The sequence below is a fragment of the Podospora bellae-mahoneyi genome, chromosome 2 (genome assembly GCF_035222275.1).
Source record: "Podospora bellae-mahoneyi strain CBS 112042 chromosome 2, whole genome shotgun sequence".
NCBI classification, from domain to species: Eukaryota; Fungi; Ascomycota; class Sordariomycetes; order Sordariales; family Podosporaceae; genus Podospora; species Podospora bellae-mahoneyi.
Genome location: NC_085881.1, coordinates 1,432,890 through 1,459,708, shown reverse-complemented (window position 1 = coordinate 1,459,708; position 26,819 = coordinate 1,432,890). Strand labels below are relative to the sequence as shown.

Here is a 26,819-nt window from a genome sequence, read left to right as displayed (position 1 = left end):
ATGGATAAAAAGAGAAGTGATCCAACAAAAGCATGCAATGAGAATAAGACGAGAGAATTACCCATACCTTAAAGCAAGCAAACAAGGCTATGATTTGGTTGGGGGTGGTTTCAGTGTTCCCGCAGTGTCGGTGGGATTGGCGGCAAATGCGTCCTCGTCGAGCGTTGCTCAACGTCTTCGTCGTCGAGTGCTCAGTTGCGGTAAGGCTATGATTAGATTATGTAACCGTGGATGGTGTGGTGCGAGAGATGCGAGTGTGCGGCGTTGGACTGCGGCAGGTATCTTTGTAGCTCGTGAGGGTGTTTCTGTGGGACAGAATCGGAGGGTGGAAATGGGAAGTTTTGATATGTCTTCTGTGTTGTCAGTGCGCGGGCCGATCAGTCAAGCAGGCGGACGCAAGAGAAGAAAAAAAGAAAAAAGAAAAGTTCGTCCACGTTGAGATGTTGTTCTGTCCGCATGTATGTGTGTGTTTGCTTTGTGGTCAGTGGTTAGAGACACGACACAGCACCATGGTAGGAAGCAAGCAGCAGCAGGCAAGGCAATGCGAATAAAGTGTATGTACGCCCGGGTAGGCTGAATTAGAAATGCTAGGGGACAACTCGAGCTGCAGTAGCACTAAACAGGAGGGCGGAGCGTTGTGTTGCCTACAGGAAACCCCTTACACACCCTGACTTGATCCCATCTTGGCCGTACACATCCAAACGGTGGCCTGTCACTGGGCTAATCGGCCGGGCTCTCGGATTGTGTGCAGCTCTTTGCTGGCTGCCCGTACCGGGAAGACCCCGGAGCCCGATGCCAGCTTGCAACGTCGGCCCCAAGCCGCATTCGTCAGGCGGTGAGTCCTTCTTCCTTCCGGTTCTCCCACGCCTAGCAGCCATCAACGAGAAGATGGATGGGTGAGGCATGAATGACAGAATCATCACCCGCTAGGTGCATACATCCTCGACCCTACTCCCGCAACGAAGGGATCCGGTGCTCTCGATGGATAGGTTGCCTATCTGTACGTGCGTTGAGTTCAAACAAGAATGCGTGCACAGGGATGCGAACCATCAAGCAACAGCTTCGCAACGCAATCAAACGGCATGCGCCGGATCTCGATTTTCGTTTGTCGGTTCGTGACAGGAAAGCAGGGGTTTGTTTGTAGAGGAGCTTGCGCAAGAGGCACCGCGTAGACAATGTGGTCTTAGATATAGGCCATGTCGACCCTTTTCTCCATTTGCCTTTTTCGATTCTACTCTGTTTCTCGCTCTGCTAACCCGCAGCCCACAGCCCACAGCATCGACAACTCAGTCCGTACCCAAAACCAAAACTCTGGCGACCGACACGTCAACATGTCCTGCAGAGACCCTTCTGGCTAAGGCTTCAAGGCTTCAAGGACAGCAGAAGAAGGCGTCCGGGTTCCTTGCAACGCTGCATCATTAGGTCATAGAGCAACCATTGACGTTGCTCCAGCCAGGTACCGGCGTTTCCCTTCTGGGCCGCGCGATCCTCCTCGTGCTCAGACTAGACCGGTGGCTCTGGTTTTTTTGTGCCCAAAGTGGCCGGCGAATGATCGGGAGAAAGAAGCAGGTCTGCAAGAGTAATCGAGCCGCATTCCGGTTGGGCTCCAAAGGGCCGCATCGCAAGTGCCCCACCCGCACACACACACACACACACACACACAGCTCAGATGCATCCCGTTTGCTTGACTGGAGCCACGTTGGGTGCCGGTGCTCATACGTCTTCCTGCCCAAGACCCACCACCTCGGCTAATAGCAAAGCAGTTGTAAGAATGCACCAATAATCCTGGGGTTGAATGTCGAACGCGACAGTGTGTCCACTGCATTGCAGAAGCAGCTCCTCATCTAGCCGGCAGCCATCGTGACTCACGTTGTCTGCGAGTTTCGAACGCGTCACTGGGTATTGTCGCGATGCCGTTGTTTCTTTGGTCCGAGCAAGAAATCACCTCTCCATCCCCGAGGGCGCATCCTCGGAGAGGAGCTCCCGCGCTGCTGCGACCTCGGCGGCGTCATACCCCCTCCAACCGCGGTCTTGCCCACTGCTGTGTCGGACAATCTCGGCCAACTTGGCTGTGGCCAGTTCATTCAGCCGCTCAATGGTGTTGGAATCTGGGAGAGGGAAGTCTTCATCGTCAGACTGCTTTGCCGGCTTGGCATTGTCCTTCAACAATCTCTTTGTGACCTGGAAAAGGGGTCAGCAATCATATTGTCTTGGCAGTTCCAACGGCATATCTAACCAGTTTCAAGCCATAATAACCTCGCAGATAATTGTCGCACAACTCAATGCTGCGCGAGAAACGCTTGATGGCCTCTGCCATCTGCTTCTGATAGGGTGCACCGGTGGCACCCGAAGCAGTGGCGGCCATGTATTGCAGTTCGCCTAGTCGGGCATGTACCTGAAGGGGACCCGTTAGCATAGGGCTTAGACTGTTTCACCGTGGCATTGCGTACATTCCATGCGTTTGGAGCCAGGATCAGGACCTCTTCCATGGCGTAGATCGCTTGTGGGTACAACCCCTGAGAAAAGTAGAGATCCGACAGCTCAGACCAAGCCTCGGAATCGGTCGGGGAGAAATCAAGAAGCTGCACCAGGGCTGAGCCCGCATCCGAGAGGCGGCCCATGGATCGAAGGAGGGCAATACGTCTCTTCATGATAGGCTGTGGAGACGGGATTAGTTCCTGGCCAATCTTGGATGGATAGCACAGCAGGAAGGGAAAGTGTGGTTCACGAACGAGATTGGTGTTGTTCTCCTCGAGCATCTGGTCGTACTCCTTCAGAACCTTTTCCAACTCGCCATTATTTTGGGCCTGGGCCTCCTTGATGAGCCCTCCCAGCGCCTTGACTCGGTCATTGTTTCCGAAACGAGCAGCAAGTCGATCGTAGCATTCTTGTGCCGCCCTGTCGTCGCCAGTTCGGAGACAGGAAAGAATCAAGTTCTCGTATTGTATCCATAGCTCGGGCTTCTCGGTGGCGGAAAACAATGAACCCAGGGCGGATGATGACACGGTGCTCGGAGAGGTCTGGAGGACGACAGGAGCTTGCTGAGAGAGGGCCAATGCCTCGGCCGGTGGCAGCTGGACCGGCGAGCGGATGAGGGACGGTGCCATTGATTCGATTAGATTAGATTAGATATTCGGTGGGAATGTGTCTTGGATAGGGTCGGGTCTGTTGTTGAATGTGTTGTCGTTGGGTTGACGATTGATGATGGAATTCAGGAACACAGAATGTAACAAACCACTTGACGACGGGATGGGATGTGGAGAGTGGGGACCTCTAATAACCGCCAAGACCTTCATGTGGTTCAGAGCTCGGGCCTTCCCTGTCAGTTTTGGCCGCGGTGGGAGCTTGTTCCGCCCCGAATACAGTGCCAGGCCGGGTTCCCTGCCCGCTGGAATGCACTGTATGGTGACGTGCGGCCAACCCACCTTGGGGCCACCTGGAGGTGCAACGACAGCATCAGACTGCCCTGGAACTTTGTTGAGAGTTGCGCAAGCCCACGAAACACTGCGCAGAATCGCCTGCGAGCTGATTAACGACGACCAAACCAAGATGCCCTCTACGAATCTTGCCATCCCTACATCGTCCCTCCTTCACAGATCCTACAAGGCTCCTTTCCGCCGCTGAAGCCCGCGACAACACAACACGGTGCCCCCTGCATCCCCGCCATTCAATCCCGAATCCAGGAACCGCGGATCGTCGAGCTAAGCTTCGCGATATTCAACCTCGAGTCTTCCCACGCAGGCGCATACGAATAAGGTATTGGACATATACACCTTTGACATCACAAAACCACAGCCATGTATGTCGGTCTTGCCATATGCTTGGAAGCATGAGTGGTGCTGACGTGGTGCAGGTTCGAGAAATCACTGTACGACCTCATTAGAGGTCTGCGCAATCACAAGGGAAACGAGAAGGAATACCTTCAAAATTGTCTGAAAGAATGCCGGTCTGAAATAAGAAGCCCAGATATGGGTTCGTCTCCTCCACACAGTCAATCTCTTGGACGCTCAAGCTGATCTCGGACGTAGACCTCAAGGCCACTGCCTTGCTCAAATTAATCTACCTTGAGATGAACGGCCACGACATGTCCTGGGCCTCCTTCCACGTACTGGAGGTTATGTCGTCGCAAAAATACCACCAGAAGCGAGTTGGATATCTGGGGGCTGTCCAGAGTTTCCGTCCCGATACCGATGTCCTGATGATGGCTACAAACTTGCTGAAGAAGGACCTCGCTTCTTCCCACCCGACGACAATAACACTTCCGATCGTCGCGCTGCCACATCTAGTAACCCCGTCATTAGCTCTCTCACTGCTAGGGGATTTGCTACCACGACTCACCCACTCCCACGCGTCCATAAAAAAGAAGACAGTGGTCACTCTTTACCGACTAGCACTGGTTTATCCCGAGGCGCTACGTGCAGCATGGCCCAAGATCAAAGAGCGGTTGATGGACAAGGACGAGGACCCGAGTGTGACGGCTGCTATTGTCAACGTGGTGTGTGAGCTGGGATGGAGGAGACCGCAGGATTTCCTCCCGCTGGCACCGCGGCTGTTTGAATTGCTGGTGGATGGCGGGAATAACTGGATGGCCATCAAGCTCATTAAACTTGTAGGACGCCTATATGACATCCTGCACCTCAGTTCCTTGTCTAACCTGCGTCCAGTTTGCGACTTTGACTCCCCTCGAGCCTCGCCTGGTCCGAAAGCTGCTGCCGCCATTAACCAACCTCGTCAAAACTACACCTGCCATGTCTCTCCTGTATGAATGCATTAACGGTATCATTCAGGGTGGCATTTTGGGTGACGGTGAAGATTTCTCTGCCCGGGAAGAAGTTGCCTCACTATGCGTGTCCAAGCTCAGGGGCATGGTGTCATTCTACAGTGACCCGAACTGTGAGTGGCTTTTTCATCGGATTGTAGGACTCGGCTGACACGAGGGCGATCAGTGAAGTATGTTGCTCTGCTGGCCTTCAACAGGATTGTCACCACTCATCCAATGCTTGTTGCCCAACAGGAAGATGTTATCCTGGAATGCATTGACAGCGCGGATATCTCCATCCGAATCAAGGCACTTGACCTCGTGCAAGGGATGGTCAGCAGTGACAACTTGCTGTCCATTGTCAGCCGGCTGATGAGGCAGCTCAAAGCCTCGTCGAGTGCTCTGGCACAGCAACAAGACGGACAAGAGGATCTGGACGACTCCAGTGAAGATGGTTCTGGACGGCGTGCCAAGTCACAAGAGCAAACGGCCCCTTTGCCAGACGACTACACCATCGACGTGATCGGTCGGATACTGGGCATGTGCTCTCAGAACAACTACGCTAACGTGATCGACTTTGACTGGTATATCGATGTCCTGACCCAGCTCGTCCGCATTGCTCCGCCTCCGAGCCCTCGGGATCTCGACTCGGACAGTTCTTCGTCACCCAAGTCAGTCGATATCTCGGAGAGGATTGGAAACGAACTCAGGAACGTGGCCGTAAAGGTCAAAGCTGTGAGGCCTGCTGCTGTGCGCGCTGCAGAGTTGATTATCTCGCGTCTCAGCACTGACACGGTTTCTTCACGGCCAGTGGTCACTGGCGCCCTGAAGCCGTTGGCATTTGTGGTGGGAGAGTACGCTTTCCAGCTCTTGTCACCTGACAATACGTTGAGGAACATGCTTGGTCTCGTGCCCCGAGTTGACTATCCTGAGGGGTTGGCAACATGCCTCCAGTCGATTCCCAAGCTTTTTGCCCATGTTGCCGGGGATGATCGGGCGTTGTGGACCCCCGAGAGAAAGTCATCACTATCGTTGCTGATGGCGCGGGTTATTCACATACTCGAGCCATTTGCGCTACATCCTTACCTAGAAGTCCAGGAACGAGCGGTCGAGTTTATTGAGCTTCTCAGACTCACCGCCGAAGCCGCGTCTGGACAAGCGCCATCCACAGACGAGATTCAGCAAGACGCACCTTTGCTTCTTACACAGGCCATTCCATCACTGTTCACGGGATGGGAGCTGAACTCGGTCGCACCGGGGGCGCAGTACAATGTCCCTATCCCATCAGGACTGGACCTTGACGAGCCCATTCATCCCAACTTGGGCAGCCTGCTTTCACAGGCAGACTCGCTGATGCTTCCTACACAGGGTGATGATGAGTTTGAGGTGTATTACAACCAGCGCCCAGCGCCAACCAGCATCTACAGCGGCCCTGCCATCGAGAGGCTGGTTGATGCCACAGAAGAAGTCGGCAGTTCCTACCAGCAAGCAGGAGAGGAAAGTTACCTCGACGCGGACATTGTTGCGAGGAGAAAGGCGGAGAGGAGGGAGCGTAACAAGGATGATCCGTTTTACATTCCGGACACGTCATCAAGCCGCACGGGTACCTCGACACCAATTCACAACATTCTCCAAAAAGAAAACGGGCCGGATCTCGACATTGACGCCATCCCAATCATGTCACTTGATTTGGAGAAACTTTCCGTCTCGGGGCCGTCCAGGCATCAACAATCTCAACACCCGCGACAAGCCCGCCAGAAGATTGTCATTGAAGCGGACGAAACGCTCGGTGGTAGTGGTGGCAATAGCGGTGTCTCTACTCCTGGGGGTGCTGCTCGTCCGGGCTATGACTCGGAGAATAACTCTGATAGTTTTAATCTCTCCAAGACGGCCAAGAAGCCTAAGCAGAAGAGTCTGTTGCAGTTTAACTCTAGCGTGCTGGGCGGGTTGAGCTTGACGGATGAGCAGAGGCCGGACGATGGGTTTGCGCACGAGAGGCAGCAGAAGGAGGAGGCGGAGATGGCGCTGGCGATGAAGGAGGTGCAGAGGTTGAGGTTGGAGATGCAGAGGGCGAATGAGAGGATTCAAGTTGCGCAGGGGGTGCCGAGCGAGGGGGTGGCGGTTGTGAAGAAGAAGAAGAAGAAGACAAAGACGGTTTTGAAGGCGGATGAGGGGGAGGAGGGGGTGGTGAAGAAGAAAAAGAAGAAGGTTGAGGGGGGAGGGGGGGAGGGGGGGGTGACGAAGAAGAAGAAGAAGGCGGCGAGGGTGGTGAAGTTGGATGAAGGGGATGGCCCAGATGGGGAGTAGTGGTAGATACAGCTTTGAGGGGGGTTAATAAAGAAGCATGGTTATGGTTAGTATTGATATGAGAATATCAATGCGATGCGCCTTTCTTGTCGTGTATATCGAGAGATGGTTTTCTATTTCCCCTGGTGGAGACCACCTTCTCGTCCCACAGAATCTCTAGTTCCGCGCTCGAGTAACAACCAATCAAAGGTTTCGTGGTGTAGTTGGTTATCACGTCAGTCTAACACACTGAAGGTCTCCAGTTCGAGCCTGGACGAAATCAAGGCCTTATCTTTTTGCTATTGATGCCCTTTCTACCACCTCTTGTCTCTCACATCCCGTTTCTCTTTTTATCCGCCTTTTTTTTTTTGATTCCGCCAGACAGACGTCGTCGCTTTTTGCTCCCGGCCGAAACCCCACCTTTCCGGTCTTGTCAAGCCCACCTTCTGACCTCACCTCTTCTCACCTACCTCGCCTCTCACAAGTTATTTACCTATACAACCCCCATCTACCTTATTCAACCCATCCACCACGACCATTTCAATCCATCAAATCAAAAATAAAATGCCACCCCGCATCCCCTCCCCCTCAGACTTTTCCCAATTCCCCCTCATCCAGCTCCACCCCCCCTCACCCCCAGAGTCAACAACCACTTTTCTCATCGTCCTCCACGGTTTAGGCGACAACCCAGTGTCTTTTTGTAATTTCCCCAAGTCGTTGAATCTTCCGGGAACGTACGCGGTTACGGTTAGAGGTGTGAACCCCCTCCCGCAGGGTCTGGTACCGGAACCGGTGCCGGAAAATGGCTGTTGGCACTGGGGTGATGATCTCCTTTTAGATCAGAGAACAGGGGAGCTGGATCAGGATCCTGGATTCCAAAAGGCGAGGGAGGCGTTATGGGAACTGATAGGGGGGGTGATTGTGGGGAGACTGGGGTGGGGGTGGAGGGATGTGATTCTTTTTGGGTATGGTCAGGGGGGTTCGGTGGCGTTGGGGCTGGGGAGCGAGCTGCGGAGGGGGCAGGAAAAGAGGGTGGTGGATGTGAGTGAGGGGGATGGGGAGGGGGATGGGGAGGGGGAAAAGAGGGAATTAAAGGGGATTGTGAGTGTGGGAGGGGCGCTGCCCGTGAGCATGATTCCTACTGTTGGTGGAAGGGGGAAGGTAACCACCCCGACGTTGGTGCTCTGTGGGGAGGGGGGGGAGGTTATTGATGATGATGCCGAGGAAAAGCTGAAGGAAGAGTTTGAGGATCTGAGGGTTGTGAGGTGGAAGGGGAGGAGGGATGATGGGATGCCGAGGAGTCGGGAGGAGGTTTTGCCGCTGATGGAGTTTTTTGCGGAGAGGTTGAAGCATTTTTAGATTTGGGGGTGAATAAAAAAGGGAGGGTGGTGATGAGGGAAGGCGAGGGATGGTAAAATGAAAAATGAATTGCTGAAGTGACGGTTCTGACTTGTGAAAGGTGTGTGCGCGGTGGTGGCTTGTGGTGAGTGTGAGTGGGATGACGAGTAGAGACGGCGAGTAAGTGCAGATGATGGTGACGGCTTCAGTTCTGACGCGTAGATGCCCGAATGCTGGAGAAGGGTTAGCTGTGGTTGTGTAAAGAAGATGGACGTGTCGCCTTCGAGGTTGATCCTTTAGTGTCAAAGAAGGTCCTGTGATGGGACAATCCAGGATGAAATCGTTGATGTGTAAATTCGAAAAATACAACAAGAATCTACGGAACTGCGAGACCCAGATGCGAGATGAGGGACTTGCTTTAACTTGAGAGCACTGTACTGCTGGAATGATTACCAGTATTGCGGTCGTAGTAATGGGATCAACTTGCACAAGTAAACAACCACCAAGTCAACATCCTCCTCAACCACGGTGTATATACCCCTCCCCACAACCGTCTTCCAACAACCGCCTACGCAACAAATCTAGTAACTGGAATGGTCAGATTAGCTCAACGGTGTAAGTCGTAGGCGTCCCAGATCAGCCAACGAACCAATGCCCCTTGAAAACAAGGCTCCGTGGACATCTGAGTTCGCCTCTTCAGCGCGGTCCTGTCTTGCGAGATGGTTTTCAAGAATATCGACCGACCTCCCCAAATCAACCAACAACAGCCCACACCCCAATCGACGAAGTAAACCCTACGAGGGTTTCGTAGCCGGCCACCTCTAAGAGTTGGCCGGTGAGCTTTTGATCTTTTCAGTCCACTGGCTCTCTCCTATCTAGGAGAACCAATCCATCAAGGACAGCAAAGAGGGTGACAAAGGGACTATTTTTTCGACATCCCGGGCTTCGACTACCTTCCCACCCTTCGACTTTCTTTCCTTTCATCACTTGCGTACTCGCACTTGACTTGCTGCCTTGAACTCCCTACTTTTCTCCGGCTTTTCGTCCTGCGACTTCCCAACCTTCGACGCCAACAGCAAAAGAAGCAGTCAGTGAACGGGAATTTAATTCAGTCACACAATCAATCACACAGCAACGCACCATCAATAACACTCAAAGTAGACAGGGGAACAGACTCAATTTTCTTTCTCTCTCTTCACCCTCCCCCCCCCTCTTAAAAAAAAACGAGCGACCAGCCCTCCCCCGCCTATCCTATCCTCATAGTATCGAGAAAAACTCCCACGAGGCCGACCAACGATAGCGTAAAAAGCATTGTCGTCATCTAGCAACACCTCGGTCATTCGACACGCCGTCCAAGCGATGGCGTAAAAGCACTTTCGCCGGCGAAGAAAACTCTTCTTCGTAATAGTCCCGAATAACTTCATAATTTTCTTCGTCAATATTGCAGCGCGTATCTTCAACACAGATGGGGTATCATAAAAGCCAAACCAGCCCAGCCCAACCCAAACACCAAGACCAAAAACAGAAAAAAAAAAAAAAGAGACAGAAACAGATCCCTCCGACGTTGGCAATCTTCGTCTGAGAAGGAGATAGCGTACAGAGCATTGTCTTCTTCTGACTTGGACTGCCGTGTCGAGGGCTCCCTTTCTGGGCTTACCCAACCTTCAAGAAACGATAGCGTAAAAAGCATTTTCGTTTCCGATGGTGTGGGGAAGCTGTCCTACCCTCTTGGGAAGAATAGAAGCTGTTGATGACCAGAGGGGTCATATGTGAAAACATTCCGAAAAGTTGTCGTAAAAGAGTGTGGTGAAGTAGATGTTGTCTTCGTCTTCATAAAACTCAGCGATGACAACAGAACCGCGAGCTCATCTCGTCCCCAGATTTTGCCGATCAAATTATTTGATCAAGCGGCTGAAACCGCGCTGGTGCACCTCACGACGAGCAGCACCATCCAAAATCTCCTCTCCAGAGTCGTTGCCGTCACTACCAACAATCTTGTTGCTGGGCTCATTGCCAAAGACCTTGAGCAGAGCAATCATGACGAAGCTGCTGGCGATACTCATGCAGAGAATACCAATCATGACAAAGTTGCTGTTGCGGTAGCGGTACCGTCCCGGGGCCGCGTCCTCGGGCCAGCCAGTGTACAATGCGTATGTCGTGACAATGCTTCCAAGGTTGCCCAGGCCAGATACCAAGGCGGAAGCAGTAGCAACACCAACTTCGCGGTGACGCTTCTGGAAGATCTCGTTGGTCCAGGCCATGCAAATGGGAACCGTGGGACCGAGGCCAAATCCGATGAGCAACAAACCGCCGTATCTGCCCCATTGGTTGTCCAAAGCAAAGGTGACAGTGAGCAGCCCGGCGATCTGAACACAAACGGCCGCCGAGAAGAAAAGGGGGCGGTACTTGTGGAACCGATCCGAAATAGGGGTGATGAGGAGAATAGCGATCAAGTCCATCTGTGCCTGTGTTAGTACGACGTTTCTCAATCTCGTCTCTTCCAAAAAAAAAAAAAAAAAAAAAAAAAAAAAAAAAAAGAAAGGAAAGAAACCTACAATCCAAATAGGCGCAAACAACAAGCTAACCTGCACCCCCGTAAAGTTCGAGTTGATCGAAGCAATAATCACGCTCCCGTACAACTGCGTTCCAATACCCACCCCGACAACCCCAAAGTACATCAACACCAACGGCCACAACCGCCAGTCCAACAACACAAACCACAGATCCTTCAACGTCCACGGCCTGGCGTGATACACCCTCCTCAAATCATGATAATGCACCATCGCATCCTCCCCCGTCAGCGCCTCCGGACTCGGCGGCAACCACTTCACCCACCAACTCTTCTCCCTCACCTCCCCCGGAGCCAAAGGCCGGTCAGGCAACCACCACAGCAACCCAACCCCCAACATCACCCCCAACAACCCATAAATCAAAAACATCCACCTAAAACCCACCAACCCCCCCAACCCATCCATCTGCTGGAACCCCGCCGACACCAACCCAACCACCGCGGCAGAAACCTGCGCAGCGGTGAAATACATCCCGATCCTCTTGCCCGTTCTGCTCGGTGGGTAGAACAAGGTGAGATAATACGCCATACCAGGCCACATGCCCGCAATCACCACACCCAGCAGAAACCTCAACAGCTTGAGAGACCAGGCGTCGTTCACAGCTGTGAAGCACGTCCCGATGGTACCGACAGCAATGACAATACGCGCCATCCAGACCCGAGGGGAGAGACGGCTCATGATGAGATTGGAGGGGAGGTCAAACAGCACGTAGGAGACATAAAAGAGTGCCAGGGCGGTGGAGACGTCTTTGGGGGTGAGCCCGAGGACTGAGACGAGGTCGTGCTTGACGGAGGCGTTCATTGTTTGGGCTATGCCGATGTTGGAGCGGATGGCGGAGTTGAGGAAGTAGAGGACCCAGAAGGCGGGGATGATGCGGAGGTCGAGTTTGCTGGGGAAGAAGGAGGTCAGCGAGGAGAGGTAGCGATGGGCAGAAGGGGAAGACGTACCGGTACACCTGCTCTACCCGCTCAATGGGGTAGTCTTGGATGGGTTCTTGAGCAGGAGAGGCGATGTTGATGTGACCTGTGCCGCCCAAACCACCCTTGAGGTCGGCGGGGGGAGAAGGCGGGTCTGGATCGTGGGATGTCATGGGTGGTTGGGTTAAGCAGATGGTGATGGTGGGGGTTGGAGGGGTTTGATGGGGGTGGTGTTGGTGGTGGTGGTGGTGGTGGTGGTGGTGGTATTGAATGTCTTTGTCGTTTCCTGTGACGATATCAGGACGACAAGAGTCAAAAGGAGAAATATTGGACAAGAGACGAAAACAATAGAGTCAGAAGGGAATCAGAAAAAAAAAAGTCGAGATGGTCCCGAACTTATGGGTGCAGGTGTGCGTGATAAAAAAAGCGGGCCGACATCCCAAGAAGCCGGGGCCGAGAATAACCCTGACAACCTTTTTCGACTTGTTGAGTCCAATCACTCCACGTCGTCTCCGAAGCCACAGCGAACTAGAGTCTGGACCATCAGAGGAAAATCCACAGTTCCAGGGCTTTGAACCACATCAGGCTTGTTCCAGGCCAAAAGTTTCCCATCACACCCGCGGAAGTTGCCATTCGGTTATGTAAGTCAAGCCGCAGGAAAATCCAACCAAAGACACAGCGAGTGGGAGAGGTGGGAGTGTGGGGGGTTGCTCTTCAGCTTCTGGACGGGGAAGTGACAGCCGAATATCAATTTCCATGGTGTGAGGGCCGCAGCTGGCCGCGGATTGGCTTTGTCTGGGCATAATATCATTCTTGAGCGAGGAGGTGGTGACACGACAGCTTCAGCTTTCGGGCACATATATATATCTTTGACTATCTCCCAGCTTCATGCAAACGCTCAATTTCATGAGAATCACAAAGCATGTGAAACCCCGGTCTTGCTTCAAACCTCAAGTCTTCTCTGTCCCATCTCATTCCATTCTACGGCACTCCCCCTAAACCATATCCCCATAAGCACTCAACGCAACCTGACCCCCCAAATGCGCAAACAACACATTCTCCCCCTCTCGTATCTCCCCCCCCTTCACCATCCCAATCAAACCCGCCAAACTCTTCCCCTCATAAACAGGATCAGTGATAAACCCCTCCAGCCCGGCCCCAAGCTTGATCGCCTCCACCGTCCTCCCGTCCGGAACACCATAAACCCCCCCATGAAACCTCTCATCCAGTGTCACATCCCCCTCGTTGATATCCCCCTCCTCCAGCCCCAGTTTCACCCCCGTCTGCCTCGCTATCCGCAACACCTGCTCAAACGTCTCCTTAGGCCTAGCACTCGCATCAATCCCAACCACCCTCCTCTTTCTCCCTCCCCCTTTCAACTCCTGATGCTTAACCCCCGCAATAACCCCCGCCAGTGTACTCCCAGTCACAGCACAAACCACCAACGTCCCAAACCACACCCCCATCTCCCTTTCCTGCTGTTCCAGCTCCCAAACCCACCTCGCAAAACCTAACCCCCCCAAGGGATGGTCAGACGCCCCCGCCGGGATGTAGTACACCCTCCTCCCCTCCCCCTCCAGCTTCCTCCTCAATTTTTGCAGGCTCTCCTTGTGCCCAATCCCGAAATTCTCTGTTTTTATCACGTGGACATCTGCGCCCATCAGACGGGACAGTTGTATATTCCCGACTTTTTCATACGACGCATCTTCCCATCCGGGGACCCAGTCTTCTTGGATGAGGGAGACGTTCAAGCCGAGGGAGGCGGCGGCGGCGGTGACTTGGCGGGTGTGGTTGGATTGGATGCCGCCGATGGAGATGAGTGTGTCGCAGCCTTGGGAGAGGGCTTCGGGGAGGAGGTACTCCAGTTTGCGGGTCTTGTTCCCGCCAAAGGCGAGGGCAGAGTTGACGTCTTCGCGTTTGGCGTAGATGTTTACTTTGCCCCCGAGATGGGAGGAGAGGCGGGGGAGGGGGTGGATTGGGGAGGGGCCGAGGGTGAGGGGAGTTCGGGGGACTTGGAGGAGGAAAGAAAAAAAAAAGCCGAGTTAATTGGGGTGAACAGACGAATGGGTGAGCGTTATGGGGGAGTGGGAAGGAAATGTGATGAAGGGGTGAGAGTTTTACGTACTGGAAGCAAAGGGTTCAGGGAGCTTGACCACGTCCGTCATGTTGGATTGGTGTTTGGTTATCTCACAACAAGTCCAGGTTAGTATCCAGGTGTATAATTTAGGCAGCGCAGAGGATAGACAATGTTCAGAAAGTCTTGTGAAACTTCTACCATCGGATGTTTGTACAAGATATACAATCGGAGAATATCACCACTCCTATTTAACCTTCCCCGCATCTCACCACATCTTCAGTATCACAAGCGGGGAAGACACAAGTACCTAACTAAACACCATATCCTCACGGCCAATCCCAAAGCCTCAACCCCATGATATGATCCGATCCTACATGACTGCCAACCATGGTAGACATGACAGCCAAGCCAAACCCGCAGACTACCACGAACATAACCTGCCGTAAGCCTGCCATCGTGACCCTCTCCTTACTCATCAACCCACTCTGACGTGTATCAACCCTTCTCGAAGTCTTGGCCAACCACCCCCCAGGATCGGGCCGGTACTGAAACGACCACATCCGTCCGTTTCCCCGTCTCCGCAAGCCGGCCGATGACTTTTTGTCAGCATCCTAAACAGTCATTCTTACCCCGTGGGGGAGGCTACAGCAGTGCATGCATGAGACAAAAGGCTTGGCCCGAGATACAAAATTTCATTCGTTGTCTGCTCGGTGGGACTGCCTGACATGTACAGCCTTGAGCCTTAGACATACATACATATAGTGGGCAAAACAACCACCACCGGTTGCGCAAAAGGTCTAGTCATCTCCTCGACATCTATTTTAGGTCGACATCTTTCTGGAAAGAGTTGAACGCCTCGCGCCTTATTGCAAGGCGCCATGCTTACCTTGCCACGGGTGTGAATAGATGAACATGAGCCTCATGATAAGGCAAGGCGAGCTGTATACCTGACTTTGGCGTTTCATCAGGTTAGAATAGTTAAAGGACAGTGACTCCCCGCAGTAAGGCAAATTATCCTGTATTTCGTGTCACCTTCGGCCCTATAAGAATCGTCTTGGTGTGATGTTGGGCAACCGGGGAATACTCCATGGTTCCACAGGTCGGGTGTTTTCAACCTTCCAACCTCCCTGCACAGTGTCCGCAGTGAGAGCTTCGCCTTGATGAAGGGGGGCTGGGAACCTGACTGATGGACCGCTTGCCTAGAGAACTCAACAGCTCTTGTAGACGACGTCCTGCAGACGACAACAGCAACGACGGATGACACTGCAGAGCACGGAGAGGGTTACCTAGCGTGACAGTGGTGTGCTGTACACATTGGTGTGCACTGTGACGACTGGTATGACGACTGTAGAGCTGTTTACTCAGTCCCACCTTGACCAGGCAGACGTGGGTAAGGTAAGGTAAGACTGACCCCGAGGCGACCATGCCCACGATGGGCCCGGGGAAGCATGCGCCTTGCAGGATAAGACTTGTCTCGTTCACCTACCTTCCGTTCTCTCGCTCAGCATGCGGACTGTGCGGTGTGAAGGCAACCAGTCCGAAACCTTCCATCACCAACCCCCTCGAGCTCTCCAAAACTGCCGGTGTGTGACGATGGTTGGGTAGGGCTGAGTCACTCGGCGCCAAAAGTCGACGCCGATTTTCCTCGAAATGGCATTACTGTGACCGGCAGTGCACCCAATATTGAACCGAGTCTGAAGAGGCATACCGGAGCGTCGAGTTGGACGTTTTGATAAGCATATCCAACACCGTCGCTGGGCGTGGTGAGGCTCCAAGTTGGCACCAACGAGCCCCACAGCACTCATCGTAAATGGTTGGCAATGTCACATATCGAGGATATCATGGCTGTGCTGTTTTCCAGAAGGATCTCAGAATGCCATACGCACCAACACATGGCCTAAGGATTCTTCGGTAACCAGTTGGAATTCGCGTCGCTCTGAAACGAGGCCCTCGGTGACTGAGACTGTCCGGGATTTCCGCGAGCTTCACAGCCCAAACTCTGAATTCACACTTCCGATGCCATGCCATGCGCGGAAGTTGGGCTCACAAGTCGTGTGACAGGTGCCTGAGAGGCCTGACGCAATCCATAGTCTTGACACTCCATGTTGAGGACACCCAGGATGGTGAGCAGGTGAAGCTGAACTGATGTTCAATACTTCACAGCTGGGAAATTGCGGGAGGGCGTCCTTGAACAATGAAAACGGTGGTGCTATTGCTCAACTGTGCGGCGTCTCGAAATGTGAGGACGAGGACATCTTTGTTTCGTCTTATCAGTCGCCCTGCTGTAGACTGCCTTGGCTGCCTGGCCTCTGATCCAGCCGCATATCGCTCCGAAGTCACAACCGGTATCCGGAAGAGGCTGACGAGGATTAGGAGCACTGCCGGCCAGTCAAAGTTGCCCCATCTCGAGCTTGCAGCGCGAGGGCCCAGTGCCTGGAGAGCAAGCGGATGATCGCCACCGGTTCCTAGTCGGAAGCCATCTTTTGCAGCCGTGGACAAGTAGAGCAAGGCTGCAGCCGCCAGTCACCCAGTCCATGTACACTAGAACAGGGACCTGTGAAGGTGTGTTATGTGCGAGTGACTCATGGGTGGCCATGGCTGCCTCATGTTTAGTGACCAGGGTGCCATCCGTTTGAAGTTGAGAACTTGCGTCGACAAGAGGGTGTCAAAAATACTAATAGGGTGGCATCTCCTCTTCCCGCATGGCTGTGAAGGTCGGTATTTCCAGAGATTGAAATTGTAAAGGCGCAGTCTTGAATTTGCATTTCCATCTGGACCTTGTTAAATCGTGAGAGCATCTCAGAGCTGTTTGATCCGCCAGAGGTCAACCGACGTCGAGGCGTAGGCGGCCTCTCTGGGCCTACGATTAGATCACGTGCTGATTGTGCACAAGAGTACGTACCCTTCCGCCGGCACTTGGTTGTCCCGGCTGCTCCGTTTTGAAACCGACCCAAGTGGCCCCGCTGGTGCAAGGGACAGGCTGTGCCTTTTGCCAAGCATTATTCTGCCTGAGCTCGACTGGGCTTCGACGAATTTTCTCCTGACATCTCAGGCCTCAATCCATTAACACATCGCTTTCCTTCTTGATCAGGAACACCCCGCGACGACAACATCCCACCTCTCTTCACCACCAAGACCGAGGCGATATCCTTATTACGCGTCGAGCCCTAATACGTGTGGACCGATAACCCCGCCTCTGTTGCACGCCACATCACTGCCGCACACCACCTCACCTCTCACTTTTGCTCAGGTCCAACCAAAGTCGTTGAAGCTGTAGCTTCATATCAGTTACTTATCTGCTCGAGAGCGGCCATCCTTACCTAGACATCGAACGACTTTTATCTTTTTACCTGTTCGACTCTTGCTCCCACCGTTTATCTCACCACCTTTGCCTTTCGAACTCGCCCATATTCAAGATGAGCGTGGTATATGAGGCCCGCAACTTCATGCATGAGAGCGACTATCCGCCCATGGATGAGCACCACCACGAGCATCACGAGCACCACGATGCTGCTGCTGCTGCCGAAGTCGACCGCTTCGCTGAGACTCACGATGCTGTGGTGAACGAGCTCGCTCACGTCGCCAGTTTTGCTGAGCAAGCCGCTCCCTTTGTTGATGCCAAGAACTTCGTCGACGTGACGGTCTCGACTGAGGAGACCCCCAGCCTCGACCTGGCTCCTCCAGCTCCTGCCCCCACCCTGGCCGTAAAGGAAGACTCGCCTGTTGCGACCTCTCCTCAGCGAAGCAAGGCCATCCCAAAACCACATCGGGAGGAGACAAAGAACCACGAGGGCAAGTTCATCTGCACATATCCGTCATGTGGTGAGGAGACCAGAACCTTCAGCCGCAAATGCGAGTGGAAGTAAGTGACCTTTTTTTTTTTTTTTTTTTGTATCGCCAAAACCAGTAACTTTCTCCTCCACCTCGATCAAACACTGACCAACACCCCTTGCAGCAAGCACATGGACAAGCATGACCGGCCATATAAATGTCTGGCTCCAGGATGTGAGAAGCTGCCAGGCTTCACTTATTCGGGTGGTCTATTGCGCCATGAGCGCGAAGTCCACCAGAAGCATGGCGGCCCCAAGAACTCGTTCAACTGTCCACATCAAAACTGCAAGCGTGCCACCGGCAAAGGCTTCTCTCGTCAGGAAAATCTCAACGAGCACCTCCGGCGTGTGCATACGCAGAATGGAGGGTCGCCAGAAGGAGATGCAGATGATGCTGCCAGCGATCACGTCTCAACAGCGCTCGTTCTAGGTCCAGCCAAGCGCAAACGTGACGACCAGAACGATGAGACGGAACGTCTTCGGGAAGAGGTCAAGAGGCTGCGGCAGGAGAAGGAGGAGCTGCAGAAGCAGGTCCAGATGCAGAACCAGCAGACAGCCGACTTTCTGGCACGGATCCACCAACTCGAAGCCGAGCGGGCGGTGGCGGCAGCGGTCCCGATGGAAGCGAGTTCCCTTGTTGCAGCCACGTCACAACTGATTTAGGGAACAGAAGACGACAATATAGCTTATCTCGATCCTCGCATCTCCACGCCCGGCTACCCTGATCTGGACTATCATCAATACGGCAACCAAATCGACGGCGACGAGCATTATCTGTATTCTGCTTAGACGAGGGAACAGCACATACATCATTCTTTTGTGTTCCCTTTGTTTTTTCTTTTTTTTATTCACGGCTCTATTTTATCAAGTAGCTTGGCTGTTCGAGTTTGGCCTGGGCATTTTTACCGGTTACGATTCCCATCTCTTTGTGGTCACGGACAGGTCGACCATCAACGAGAACGCATTGCATATGGAGGAGTTTGGGCTTTTTTTTTTTCATCTTTATTTTTTTGTTTCTTTTTTCGTTTACTCTTTCTGCTATTTCTTTTTAATGTAACGATATGGCTTGAGCGACATCGCATTTCCTGCTGGGTCTATACAATGTTCCTTTTAGGGCGTCTGGGTTTGGTTGGGTGGCAGTGATAGGCAAGAAACGGTCACAAGACTGGAAACTTTTACACGGGGTTTTACATGGGGTTAAACGGAGAGAACTGGCGTTTTTTCAGATGGACCTATGGTCACGGGCTGTTTTTCTGTACTGCACTTCAAATCGTGCTTTGTTCTTATTGTTCACTGTATGGAAGAGGAAAAGGATGTAGTAGTGTATTCTTTCGGTTGAAAGAGGCGGAGTTGTTGGTGGTGATTGCTCTTTGGCCACAAGCGTGGACGACGCTAGATGGAACACGATAATCGCTGGTAGATAGCCTCATGTACCAACACGATGTGAGAATATTTTGTCAAGATATGCACATATCAGGTTGCTGGTTATTTTTGTTTCAGCGTAGGGTGGCTTTGTTTTAAAAATGACGGGGTCGTCCACATCATCGGGTTGACGTACGCCCCTGTTCTTGAGCAGAAGATGTGTGAATGGTGATCCCTGCTGCCTGCCTGCAGCGCGCGCCGTTCCAGGGGCACGGGAACTGCAGATCTTTTTGGGAAGGGGGGAACTAGAGATGTAGATATGCCTGAGGCATGAAGGGGTTGGTGGCTAAGGCTAGGTAGATAGATAGGTAGGTAGGTAGGTATGTTGAGGACTTGTGCTGATGACTGCAACTGACTGACGGATGGCCCGTGTGACTCTGACGGGCTGATAAATCTTTTCTTGTGAGTGTCTTTCCAACAGGCAGAAGAGCCATGCGTGTATTGGATCAGATGATATTGCCACTCTAAGGCTGACTGGTGAGTTTTTTTTTCTTGTTTTTTACAGATTTTGGAGAATAGGGCGAGAAAGAAGTGTAAAATTAGCATGGCCGTATTTGGTCGTGTTGTCAGTTCAAGAAGATGGGATCTTACGATCTACGTCGTCGGGGGCGGAATCGAACTCGGCCCGGGAACCAAGTGGGAAGAGGAGGGTCCACCCGGCCAGTTTGTTGGGCCCCACAAAGGTAGGTAAGAAGTTGGAAAAACGCGGGGTAGGAAATAACATTATTATCGGGAGCAATTCTTATCGTTACCCGTAGCGCCGAGGTAGTTTGTTCATTGACGACGACCCGACCGTTCGTTCGTTCATCCCATGCAGGATGAGGAACTCACATAAACAATAAACCCGCCAAAAGCTTATTATTAGTACATCCCTTCTCATTCAATCGAGAGTTGTTACACGCGTCTTCCCCTGTCTTACATCCCCCTTTTATTTTTCTTATTTTTTTACACCATCCCACCCCATCTCATAATCCCTACGATATCCTGTTCACGTGAGACAACAGCCTCGAAGATGTCCAACAACTCCGGGAACCAGAACACGTCCGGCTTGCCGCCCTGCCCCTTCATCTCAGTCACCACCCGCCCCATCACCGGCCTTCAAGTCGACATCTACGGCCTGGCCGAGCTCTCTCCCTCTGTGCACCATGTCTCCATCCTCTGGCTTCACCACCAGCGCACAAGGAATAAGGAGTCGATGAGGGATATCGCCTCTCGTTGTATCGCTGCTTGGAACAGTTTTTCTCATCATCAGAATACGCATTCCCCCCATAATACACCCCAAACGGAGAGGAGGGGGTTGATAGCCATTGCGTATGACCAGAGGAATCACGGGACGAGGTTGGTGGATGACAGGGTAAATGGGAGCTGGAGGGAGGGGAACGAGAATCATGCGGTGGATATGTTTGGTGGGATAAGGGGGATGGTGGTGGATCAGGGGTTATTGATTGACGTTGTGGAGGGGTGCTTGTGGCCGAGGGGGGAGAAGAGGGTGGATCAGCATCTGGGGTTGGGGGTTAGTTTGGGGGGGCATAGTGTTTGGGAGCTGATGTTTGCGGATAGGAGGGTGAGGGCGGGGGTTTGTGTGATTGGGTGTCCGGATTTTATGAGTATGTTTCCCCCCATCCATTCTGCGATTCTGAGAGGTATGCTGACAAGGGATGTGTGTGCAGACTTGATGAGCGATCGGGCGAGGTTGTCAAAGCTGAGTACGTACTCTGCTCAGGATGACGGGGCGAGTTTTCTGGGGAGTAGGGATTTCCCTCCGAGCTTGATCAAGGCATGCAATCAGTACGACCCCAAAGCTATCCTCTTCGGCCCGCATCCTGTCCCCGACCAGCCGCAGCAGACGAGGCAGGAGCTCATCCGGCAAACCATCCTTTATGAACGCCTCCAAGGAAAGAAGCTACTTGTCTGCTCAGGCGGAGTGGACAAGTTGGTACCACCCAGGTGTTCAGAACCCTTCATGAACTGGCTCAAATCCGCGGCAGTGAACCCTCCGTCCCCATCGTTCGATAAGGAACAGCGATTCTGGGTTGATGATAGGATTTACCCTGGGGTGGGCCACGAGTTCAGCAGCGAGATGGTCAAGGATGCGGTGCAGTTTATTGTCGGGGCGGTGATGGGAGCGGGAGAGGACAGGTACAACCCCGAGACGAGGGAGGAGCACAGGAGTGGCAGGGAAGGTTTTGTGCCTAGCCCAAATATTTGAATTTTCTTTGTATTCACGTAGCCCAGGGACGGATGCAGCCTTTGTAGTCGAGCAATGTTTGAGAGCCGTCTTTTAAAGTCCTGATTTGTCCTTCCAGTCCTGCCTTTGTGGCTTCGTTTTTATCAAGGAACAGGGCTTGGCTGACACCCCAGATGTTTCTCTTTTGCCTTTTGGCGAGGAGGTCAAGGCTGGCACCGTGGGGGTCTTGTTCCCATTGACCGAGGGTGAGTTGGTTGCTGGCTTGGTCTTCGGCTTTGAGGCTGGGGGGGTTGATGCCGAGGAAGGTTACCCGGTCTAGAGGGAATCCAACAGCTGCGCAGTGGCCGTCGACAAGACGAGTGCGCTTGAACTTGTGGGAGACGACGGTGATGCGTTCCGGCCAGTGATTTGACGGGTGCTGCCGCCAATAGAGGATCAAAGAGAACAAGATGTTGAAATAGGAATCGAGGGCTCGTTCCTCCAGCAGCACACGGGATCCCACGAGGGTCAGGGGGAAGTAGTTGTTGTCGAGGGCGAGGTTGCAGTAGGATTTTGCCTCGGAGAGGTGCGTTTCTGGGCGGGTTGCGGCTCTGAGGGCAGTTTGTTAGCAAAACAAGTGCTTGGGAGCATGTGGTAAGATCGGTAAGTACCCAGAAAACACCAACACTGATCTCGGATCAGAATTCACAACATCCGCCCCGGCTTTGATATGCGCCATGAAAGTGGGCGTCTCCCCCTTTTTGTACGGTTCAATGAGCCATTCTGATTCGTCATGACCATTTTGCGGACCGCCGAGGTAGATGCCGTGGCCGCAGACTATGACGAGGTGATTGGGGGTTGTCATGACAGTGACGGTGGTGGGATGTTTTATCAACCAGTTTGAACACGAGCAGTTGACCGCCTTTTTGATTGGGTGTATTCAAGCGTTAAAATCATGTGATCTCGCTCAAGACCAGATGGCATTTTCACTAGAATCTTGAGACTTCTCACGCAAGAGCCTCAAGACACTGGACACGAGGTAGAGGCTCCCGGCTATTACTACTGGCCTTTCGCCTGCCATCTCGGATGCTTTGGTTAAAGCGTCTTTTACGTTCTCTCCGGCGCTGTAGACCGATGACTGGTCGACACCATGTTGAGTGGCCAAGTCGAGGAGCTCCTTGGGATCGGCTGCTTTGACCCAGGGCATTCCGTCCACAGGTTCGAATCTGACAGCAACGACTTGATCACCAGGTTGGAGTAACAGACTGAGAATCCCGTTCATATCCTTGCCTTGCGTGGCGGCCAACGCCCAGGTTATTGGATTTCCTGAAGAACGAAGGTGTCTTTGGACGTAGCCAGACAGTGCCTCAGCTGACTGGGTGTTGTGAGCGCCGTCTAAGAGCACGTCTTGCTGCCGGCCGGTAATGTTTTCGAGACTCATCTTTTGGAGGCGACCAGGCCATTTGAGCTGCTTGATAGCGGGCAGAAGACTTGTTAACGGGGCATCATGCTCTGGGCAAGCCAAACGGAAGGCCAGATGAGCAGCTGCCAGGTTCTGGATTTGGTGTGGCTCAAAGGTCTCTCCTGACTTCGCAAGCTCTTCCGCAACAGCTGTCGCGTTGGGAAACTGCAATGATGCCCCTGTTTCCTTAGCATGCTGTTCTATTACCTGCAGAACTGACTGCTGGTTGCTGCCATCCACCACACAGGGTACGCCCTGGCGGATAATTCCTGCTTTCTGAAGTGCAATCTCCTCAATGGTGTTTCCCAGGAAAGACTGGTGATCAAGACCAATCTTGGAAATAACGGTAACCGATTTCTGTTTGAGTGTATTCGTCGCATCTAGCCTGCCACCAAGACCAACTTCGACAACTCCGTATTCGACTTTTTGGCGGTTGAAGATCTCAAAGGCAGTCGCGGTCAGGAGCTCAAACTCGCTTGCGCCAATGTTCTCGCTCACATCCCTCTGCTTCACCTGCCTCTCAACTTCAAGAAACAAGGATTCCGACACGGGCTTGCCATTGATGGCAATGCAGTCCCACCGGTCGACCAAGTGAGGGGAGGTGAACCTGGCGCATGATATGCCTTTGGCGTTGAGCATGGCCGAAATGTAGGCGCATATGGAGCCTTTGCCGTTGGTGCCGGCCACATGGATGGCCTTCCACGTCTGGGGTGTGTGCTTGATGAGACGGCCAATGCGGGCCAACCCTAGATCAATCATGATGTTGTCGTCGTTGGTATGCTCGGATCGATATTGTGATACAAGGGAATGATGTCAGGAGTGACTCATGGTGTTTATTGGCCCGCGGATGCTTTTGAGGTCTGCCAAGAACGGTGATTGGCGATGGGGAACTGCTGGAGCCTGTCGATTTTAGCTTTTTGCTTGGGGGGGGGGGATGCGGGATCGGCGCAAGGGACCTTAAGGTATGGCTATTTGCATGGAACTAACTGATAGAAGCATTTCATTTGTGCAGTAAACAACAATTGTGGCTGGGGTTGGCTGAGTGTTATCCTTATAAAGAGGGGACTAAGCCCAGGCTCTGCGCCAAGGGCCCCATTCCCGTGCACCAGCAGAAGAAACAGCCCCACCCACAAAAAGGAATGGCCCGCCCAACTTTGGACTTTGACGCAGCCCCCCCGAACCGGTCGTAAAACTCCCTCTTGTTCCGCCCGATTACCCGCGACGCCCAACATCGACATCGACACATTGGCGCATTATCCCCCGACATCGCGTTCCCATCGATTGACGAGGCGCATCATCACGGCCACTTTGAAAATTAGCCACCCGTTGCCGTCCTTACCTTTTTCGCCTCGATTTTGACCGGAGCGCCTTACGCGACGCCATCGAAGCTTAGTGAATCAGAAGATGGGTCTCCGGTAGGTTTGCCCCTGAAGCCAGCCCTCCCTGTCCGTACTTGGGACAACGGCATATCCATCCCACTTCCGGGTTTGCCATCGCGCAAGCCCACCAGCACCCTCTTCAAGACACTCCCGTATCGCGGGCGCAATTCTTTTTCTTTGCTTTGCAAAGAAATGAGCTAATCCTGCATCTTCACCAATCAGGTTGTACCAAGCGCCGGTCGAGTCGGACATCCAATCCAAGCCTGCCGCTGAAAAAAGTTCGGCAGAAGCGCGCTCGACCATTCGCCGGCACCGTCTTGTCCGGGGATACCACAGCACGCGCGACCACGCACGGGAACAGGTCCGCGAGCGCCGCCGCCGCGTTCTCGAGGATGCCATCTGGGAACCCCGCCGATCACCCACCCTGGAGCCGCCTCCCGTTCCTGCTGTTGCGCATATAGCAGCAGTTCCAGTTGCAGGGGGCAACCCCAACCGTCGCCGCCTTGTCAATGACACCCATTGGGATCCTGAGCAACCACGGCGCCGGTCACCCGCTCTAGAGCCACCCACCGATGCTGCTTCCAGATATGGCCGTCGTCGCGCCTACGTAGGGCTCGATGACCGAGTCATCACCATGTTTGGTGAGCGCTGGGCTCACCTGCACGCCGGCTCGAATCCGACTCAAACACAAACCGATGACGACAATTCCCCCATCCTACCTCGGCCAACCGATTCGCAGTTAGCTGCACAGGATGCCTACAGCAACTTTCAACGCCGCGACCGTTACATGTCTCGTATGGAACCGCTTCCCATGGTGTCGAGCCTCCGGAGTACCCAGGCTCCCAATCATCCGGTATGTGCTGTCGTGGTTGCCATAACAACCTGTTCATTGTTGCTGACTTTCTCATAGTCGCGGAGCTCCACTACATCCCCGGCGGGAGCTGCTCCTCCCTTCAGCAGACCAGCTTCGAACACACGGGGCGAATCGTACATTTTTGGTGATGAAACCTCAAATCCTTACACAGCCGGCCGTCGATGGGTTGAGTCCCGTCGGCAGGAACGCGCTCAGCGCAGCGGGTCAACCCTTCTTGTTCCCCCGGCTATTGGCCATGGTGCGGCGGGCATTGATGGTCTCGGTGACCGTAGCAGAAGTCTTAGTCCCGATGGCGACAATGCATGGGAGACGCTGTTAACCACGATTGCTCCGGATCCGCAGCCCCCGAGCGTCGGCTCTTCCTTTGCTTCTGCTACAGCATCGGCGGCTGCGACACAGAGCACCGTTGCTGCCTCTTCCAGGACCTCTTTCACCAACCCCCAGACCGTCGAGGTGGAGCTCGCGTCGGGATGCGACAATTCCGACACAGACGAGGACGAGCTCGAGGATGATATTAGAAATTTTATCCTTCCCCGCGCTCGAAGCACCGGACGGTCATGGGCAGACGTTGCCGGGCGTAGCGGCAGCAGCAGCGACGACCCCTCGGTCTTTGGTGGAGTTGAGGTGATGCAGCGGCTCGTCCGCAGCCTTGCTCAACGTGAGGATATTCCAGACGACTGGTGGGCAGAGGTGGGATTGAGCAGGACTTTGTCCCGCGAGGCCTCGGCCAACTGAGCCACCGGGTGTATTTCTCGAAGCGGTTTATTGATTTTTTCATTTTTTTTTCATTTTTTTTCATTCTCGGCAAAAGCGTTTCTGAATGTCATTGGCACATTTGGTTTTACGGCGTTACTGGGCTTTGGTTTTAGGGATTACCCTTTGGTATCGGTCTGGCAGCTTGTCATGGAAAAAAGTGCATCCCATTTGCTTGTGGGTATTGCTGTTTACTCTTGGCTTTGAAGGAAATATATGGCTTATAATGATGCACCAACAGCTTTGTATTAGTTTTATTGTTTGCAAGGATCACAGCGGTGGTTGGTTTCTCAGTCACATAGGGTTAATGGTGGATTGATGACTTGTATGATATTCTCTGTACATAGAGGTAGTTTTGGGCAACTGGCCCTTAAGAGTTGGAGGAGGCAGCAGCAGATGTGATGGATTATTGTTCCAGGGTTCACCATCGTGACTCCTTGTTTTGTTTTGTTTTGTTTCACGGTGTCATGCATGAGGTTATCCCCGCCTTTTATGTGTGTGTGGTGCACTCTTTCTCAAACACGGCTCATGATGAATTCCTCTGGGTGGATGGCACGGTGGGAAGGAGGGGGAGTCTGAGAGTTGTCATGGGATAGGGGGAACATGTTCAGACTTGGATTGTTGAGACTCTGAGCAACAAGAAGAGAAGAGGCGGCACGTATTCCTTGGTTAGATAGCATACCAGTATCAACCTATTATTCACAATCTTTTGGTTATAACATACATACATTAACATTTCTCCCAGGTAGGTGTCATCCTTACAGTTCATAACCCCTGCCCCTGAGGTGAGGATGGAAAGTAGCGGCATTACCTACCACTTTACTTTACTCAGGCGCTAAACAAAAGTGGGTGACACGCCAATGTTGGCCCTGCTGCAGGCACGGTCCACTGGGGGGGGGGCATGGGGGGCGCTGGCTGCAGCCCAGCCCTGCCTGGCCTGGATCTCGACCTCCGATTTCCTGTTTCTTTGGTTGAAACTTTGGAG

The 26,819-nt window shown here is 53.1% G+C and overlaps 10 protein-coding genes and 1 non-coding gene across 11 annotated transcripts; 5 read left to right on the top strand and 6 right to left on the bottom strand.

Annotated features, from left to right (window-relative positions):
• Nucleotides 1–527: 527 nt before the first annotated feature.
• On the bottom strand, nucleotides 528–3,337 carry oca3 (Inositol phosphatase SIW14). The gene is given in 5 exon segments (XM_062876038.1): nucleotides 528–1,650; nucleotides 1,661–2,181; nucleotides 2,237–2,395; nucleotides 2,451–2,657; nucleotides 2,733–3,337. The coding sequence occupies 4 exon segments, from the start codon at nucleotides 3,105–3,107 to the stop codon at nucleotides 1,942–1,944; spliced, it is 981 nt and encodes a 326-aa protein (XP_062734592.1). The 5' UTR covers nucleotides 3,108–3,337; the 3' UTR covers nucleotides 528–1,650; nucleotides 1,661–1,941.
• APL5 (AP-3 complex subunit delta) lies at nucleotides 1,595–7,066 on the top strand (the record flags this gene model as incomplete). Its single annotated transcript, XM_062876037.1, has 5 exons — nucleotides 1,595–3,799; nucleotides 3,854–3,972; nucleotides 4,029–4,609; nucleotides 4,665–4,893; nucleotides 4,947–7,066. Coding segments are annotated over exons 1-5 (3,051 nt in total). The 5' UTR covers nucleotides 1,595–3,797.
• A 188-nt stretch (nucleotides 7,067–7,254) lies between these two features.
• On the bottom strand, nucleotides 7,255–7,328 carry QC761_0034350. The gene has a single exon. It is a non-coding gene; the product is annotated as a tRNA-Val (tRNA).
• Nucleotides 7,329–7,609: 281 nt separating this feature from the next.
• QC761_203100 (uncharacterized protein) lies at nucleotides 7,610–8,404 on the top strand (the record flags this gene model as incomplete). Its single annotated transcript, XM_062876036.1, has 1 exon — nucleotides 7,610–8,404. One exon carries the CDS (start codon nucleotides 7,610–7,612, stop codon nucleotides 8,402–8,404), a length of 795 nt encoding a protein of 264 aa, XP_062734590.1.
• A 1,204-nt stretch (nucleotides 8,405–9,608) lies between these two features.
• QC761_203090 (uncharacterized protein) lies at nucleotides 9,609–12,479 on the bottom strand. Its single transcript, XM_062876035.1, has 3 exons — nucleotides 11,901–12,479; nucleotides 10,939–11,842; nucleotides 9,609–10,842 (listed from the first exon to the last, which is right to left on the bottom strand). Exons 1-3 carry the CDS (start codon nucleotides 12,041–12,043, stop codon nucleotides 10,279–10,281), a joined length of 1,611 nt encoding a protein of 536 aa, XP_062734589.1. The 5' UTR covers nucleotides 12,044–12,479; the 3' UTR covers nucleotides 9,609–10,278.
• Nucleotides 12,480–12,637: 158 nt separating this feature from the next.
• On the bottom strand, nucleotides 12,638–14,404 carry QC761_203080 (uncharacterized protein). The gene is made up of 2 exons (XM_062876034.1): nucleotides 13,996–14,404; nucleotides 12,638–13,881 (listed from the first exon to the last, which is right to left on the bottom strand). Exons 1-2 carry the CDS (start codon nucleotides 14,033–14,035, stop codon nucleotides 12,866–12,868), a joined length of 1,056 nt encoding a protein of 351 aa, XP_062734588.1. The 5' UTR covers nucleotides 14,036–14,404; the 3' UTR covers nucleotides 12,638–12,865.
• A 2,490-nt stretch (nucleotides 14,405–16,894) lies between these two features.
• On the top strand, nucleotides 16,895–19,195 carry QC761_203070 (uncharacterized protein). The gene is made up of 2 exons (XM_062876033.1): nucleotides 16,895–17,809; nucleotides 17,903–19,195. The coding sequence occupies exons 1-2, from the start codon at nucleotides 17,364–17,366 to the stop codon at nucleotides 18,438–18,440; spliced, it is 984 nt and encodes a 327-aa protein (XP_062734587.1). The 5' UTR covers nucleotides 16,895–17,363; the 3' UTR covers nucleotides 18,441–19,195.
• A 725-nt stretch (nucleotides 19,196–19,920) lies between these two features.
• Nucleotides 19,921–21,408, top strand: QC761_203060 (uncharacterized protein; the record flags this gene model as incomplete). The annotated part of the gene is made up of 2 exons (XM_062876032.1): nucleotides 19,921–20,806; nucleotides 20,870–21,408. Exons 1-2 carry the CDS (start codon nucleotides 20,212–20,214, stop codon nucleotides 21,406–21,408), a joined length of 1,134 nt encoding a protein of 377 aa, XP_062734586.1. The 5' UTR covers nucleotides 19,921–20,211.
• Nucleotides 20,189–22,231, bottom strand: FOL3_2 (folylpolyglutamate synthase; the record flags this gene model as incomplete). The annotated part of the gene is made up of 2 exons (XM_062876031.1): nucleotides 20,189–21,977; nucleotides 22,038–22,231. 2 exons carry the CDS (start codon nucleotides 22,229–22,231, stop codon nucleotides 21,422–21,424), a joined length of 750 nt encoding a protein of 249 aa, XP_062734585.1. The 3' UTR covers nucleotides 20,189–21,421.
• Nucleotides 22,232–22,333: 102 nt separating this feature from the next.
• FOL3_1 (folylpolyglutamate synthase) lies at nucleotides 22,334–23,587 on the bottom strand (the record flags this gene model as incomplete). The annotated part of the gene is made up of 1 exon (XM_062876030.1): nucleotides 22,334–23,587. The coding sequence occupies one exon, from the start codon at nucleotides 23,585–23,587 to the stop codon at nucleotides 22,334–22,336; it is 1,254 nt and encodes a 417-aa protein (XP_062734584.1).
• A 352-nt stretch (nucleotides 23,588–23,939) lies between these two features.
• QC761_203040 (uncharacterized protein) lies at nucleotides 23,940–26,332 on the top strand. The gene is made up of 3 exons (XM_062876029.1): nucleotides 23,940–24,243; nucleotides 24,430–25,060; nucleotides 25,118–26,332. The coding sequence occupies exons 1-3, from the start codon at nucleotides 24,233–24,235 to the stop codon at nucleotides 25,814–25,816; spliced, it is 1,341 nt and encodes a 446-aa protein (XP_062734583.1). The 5' UTR covers nucleotides 23,940–24,232; the 3' UTR covers nucleotides 25,817–26,332.
• Nucleotides 26,333–26,819: the final 487 nt, after the last annotated feature.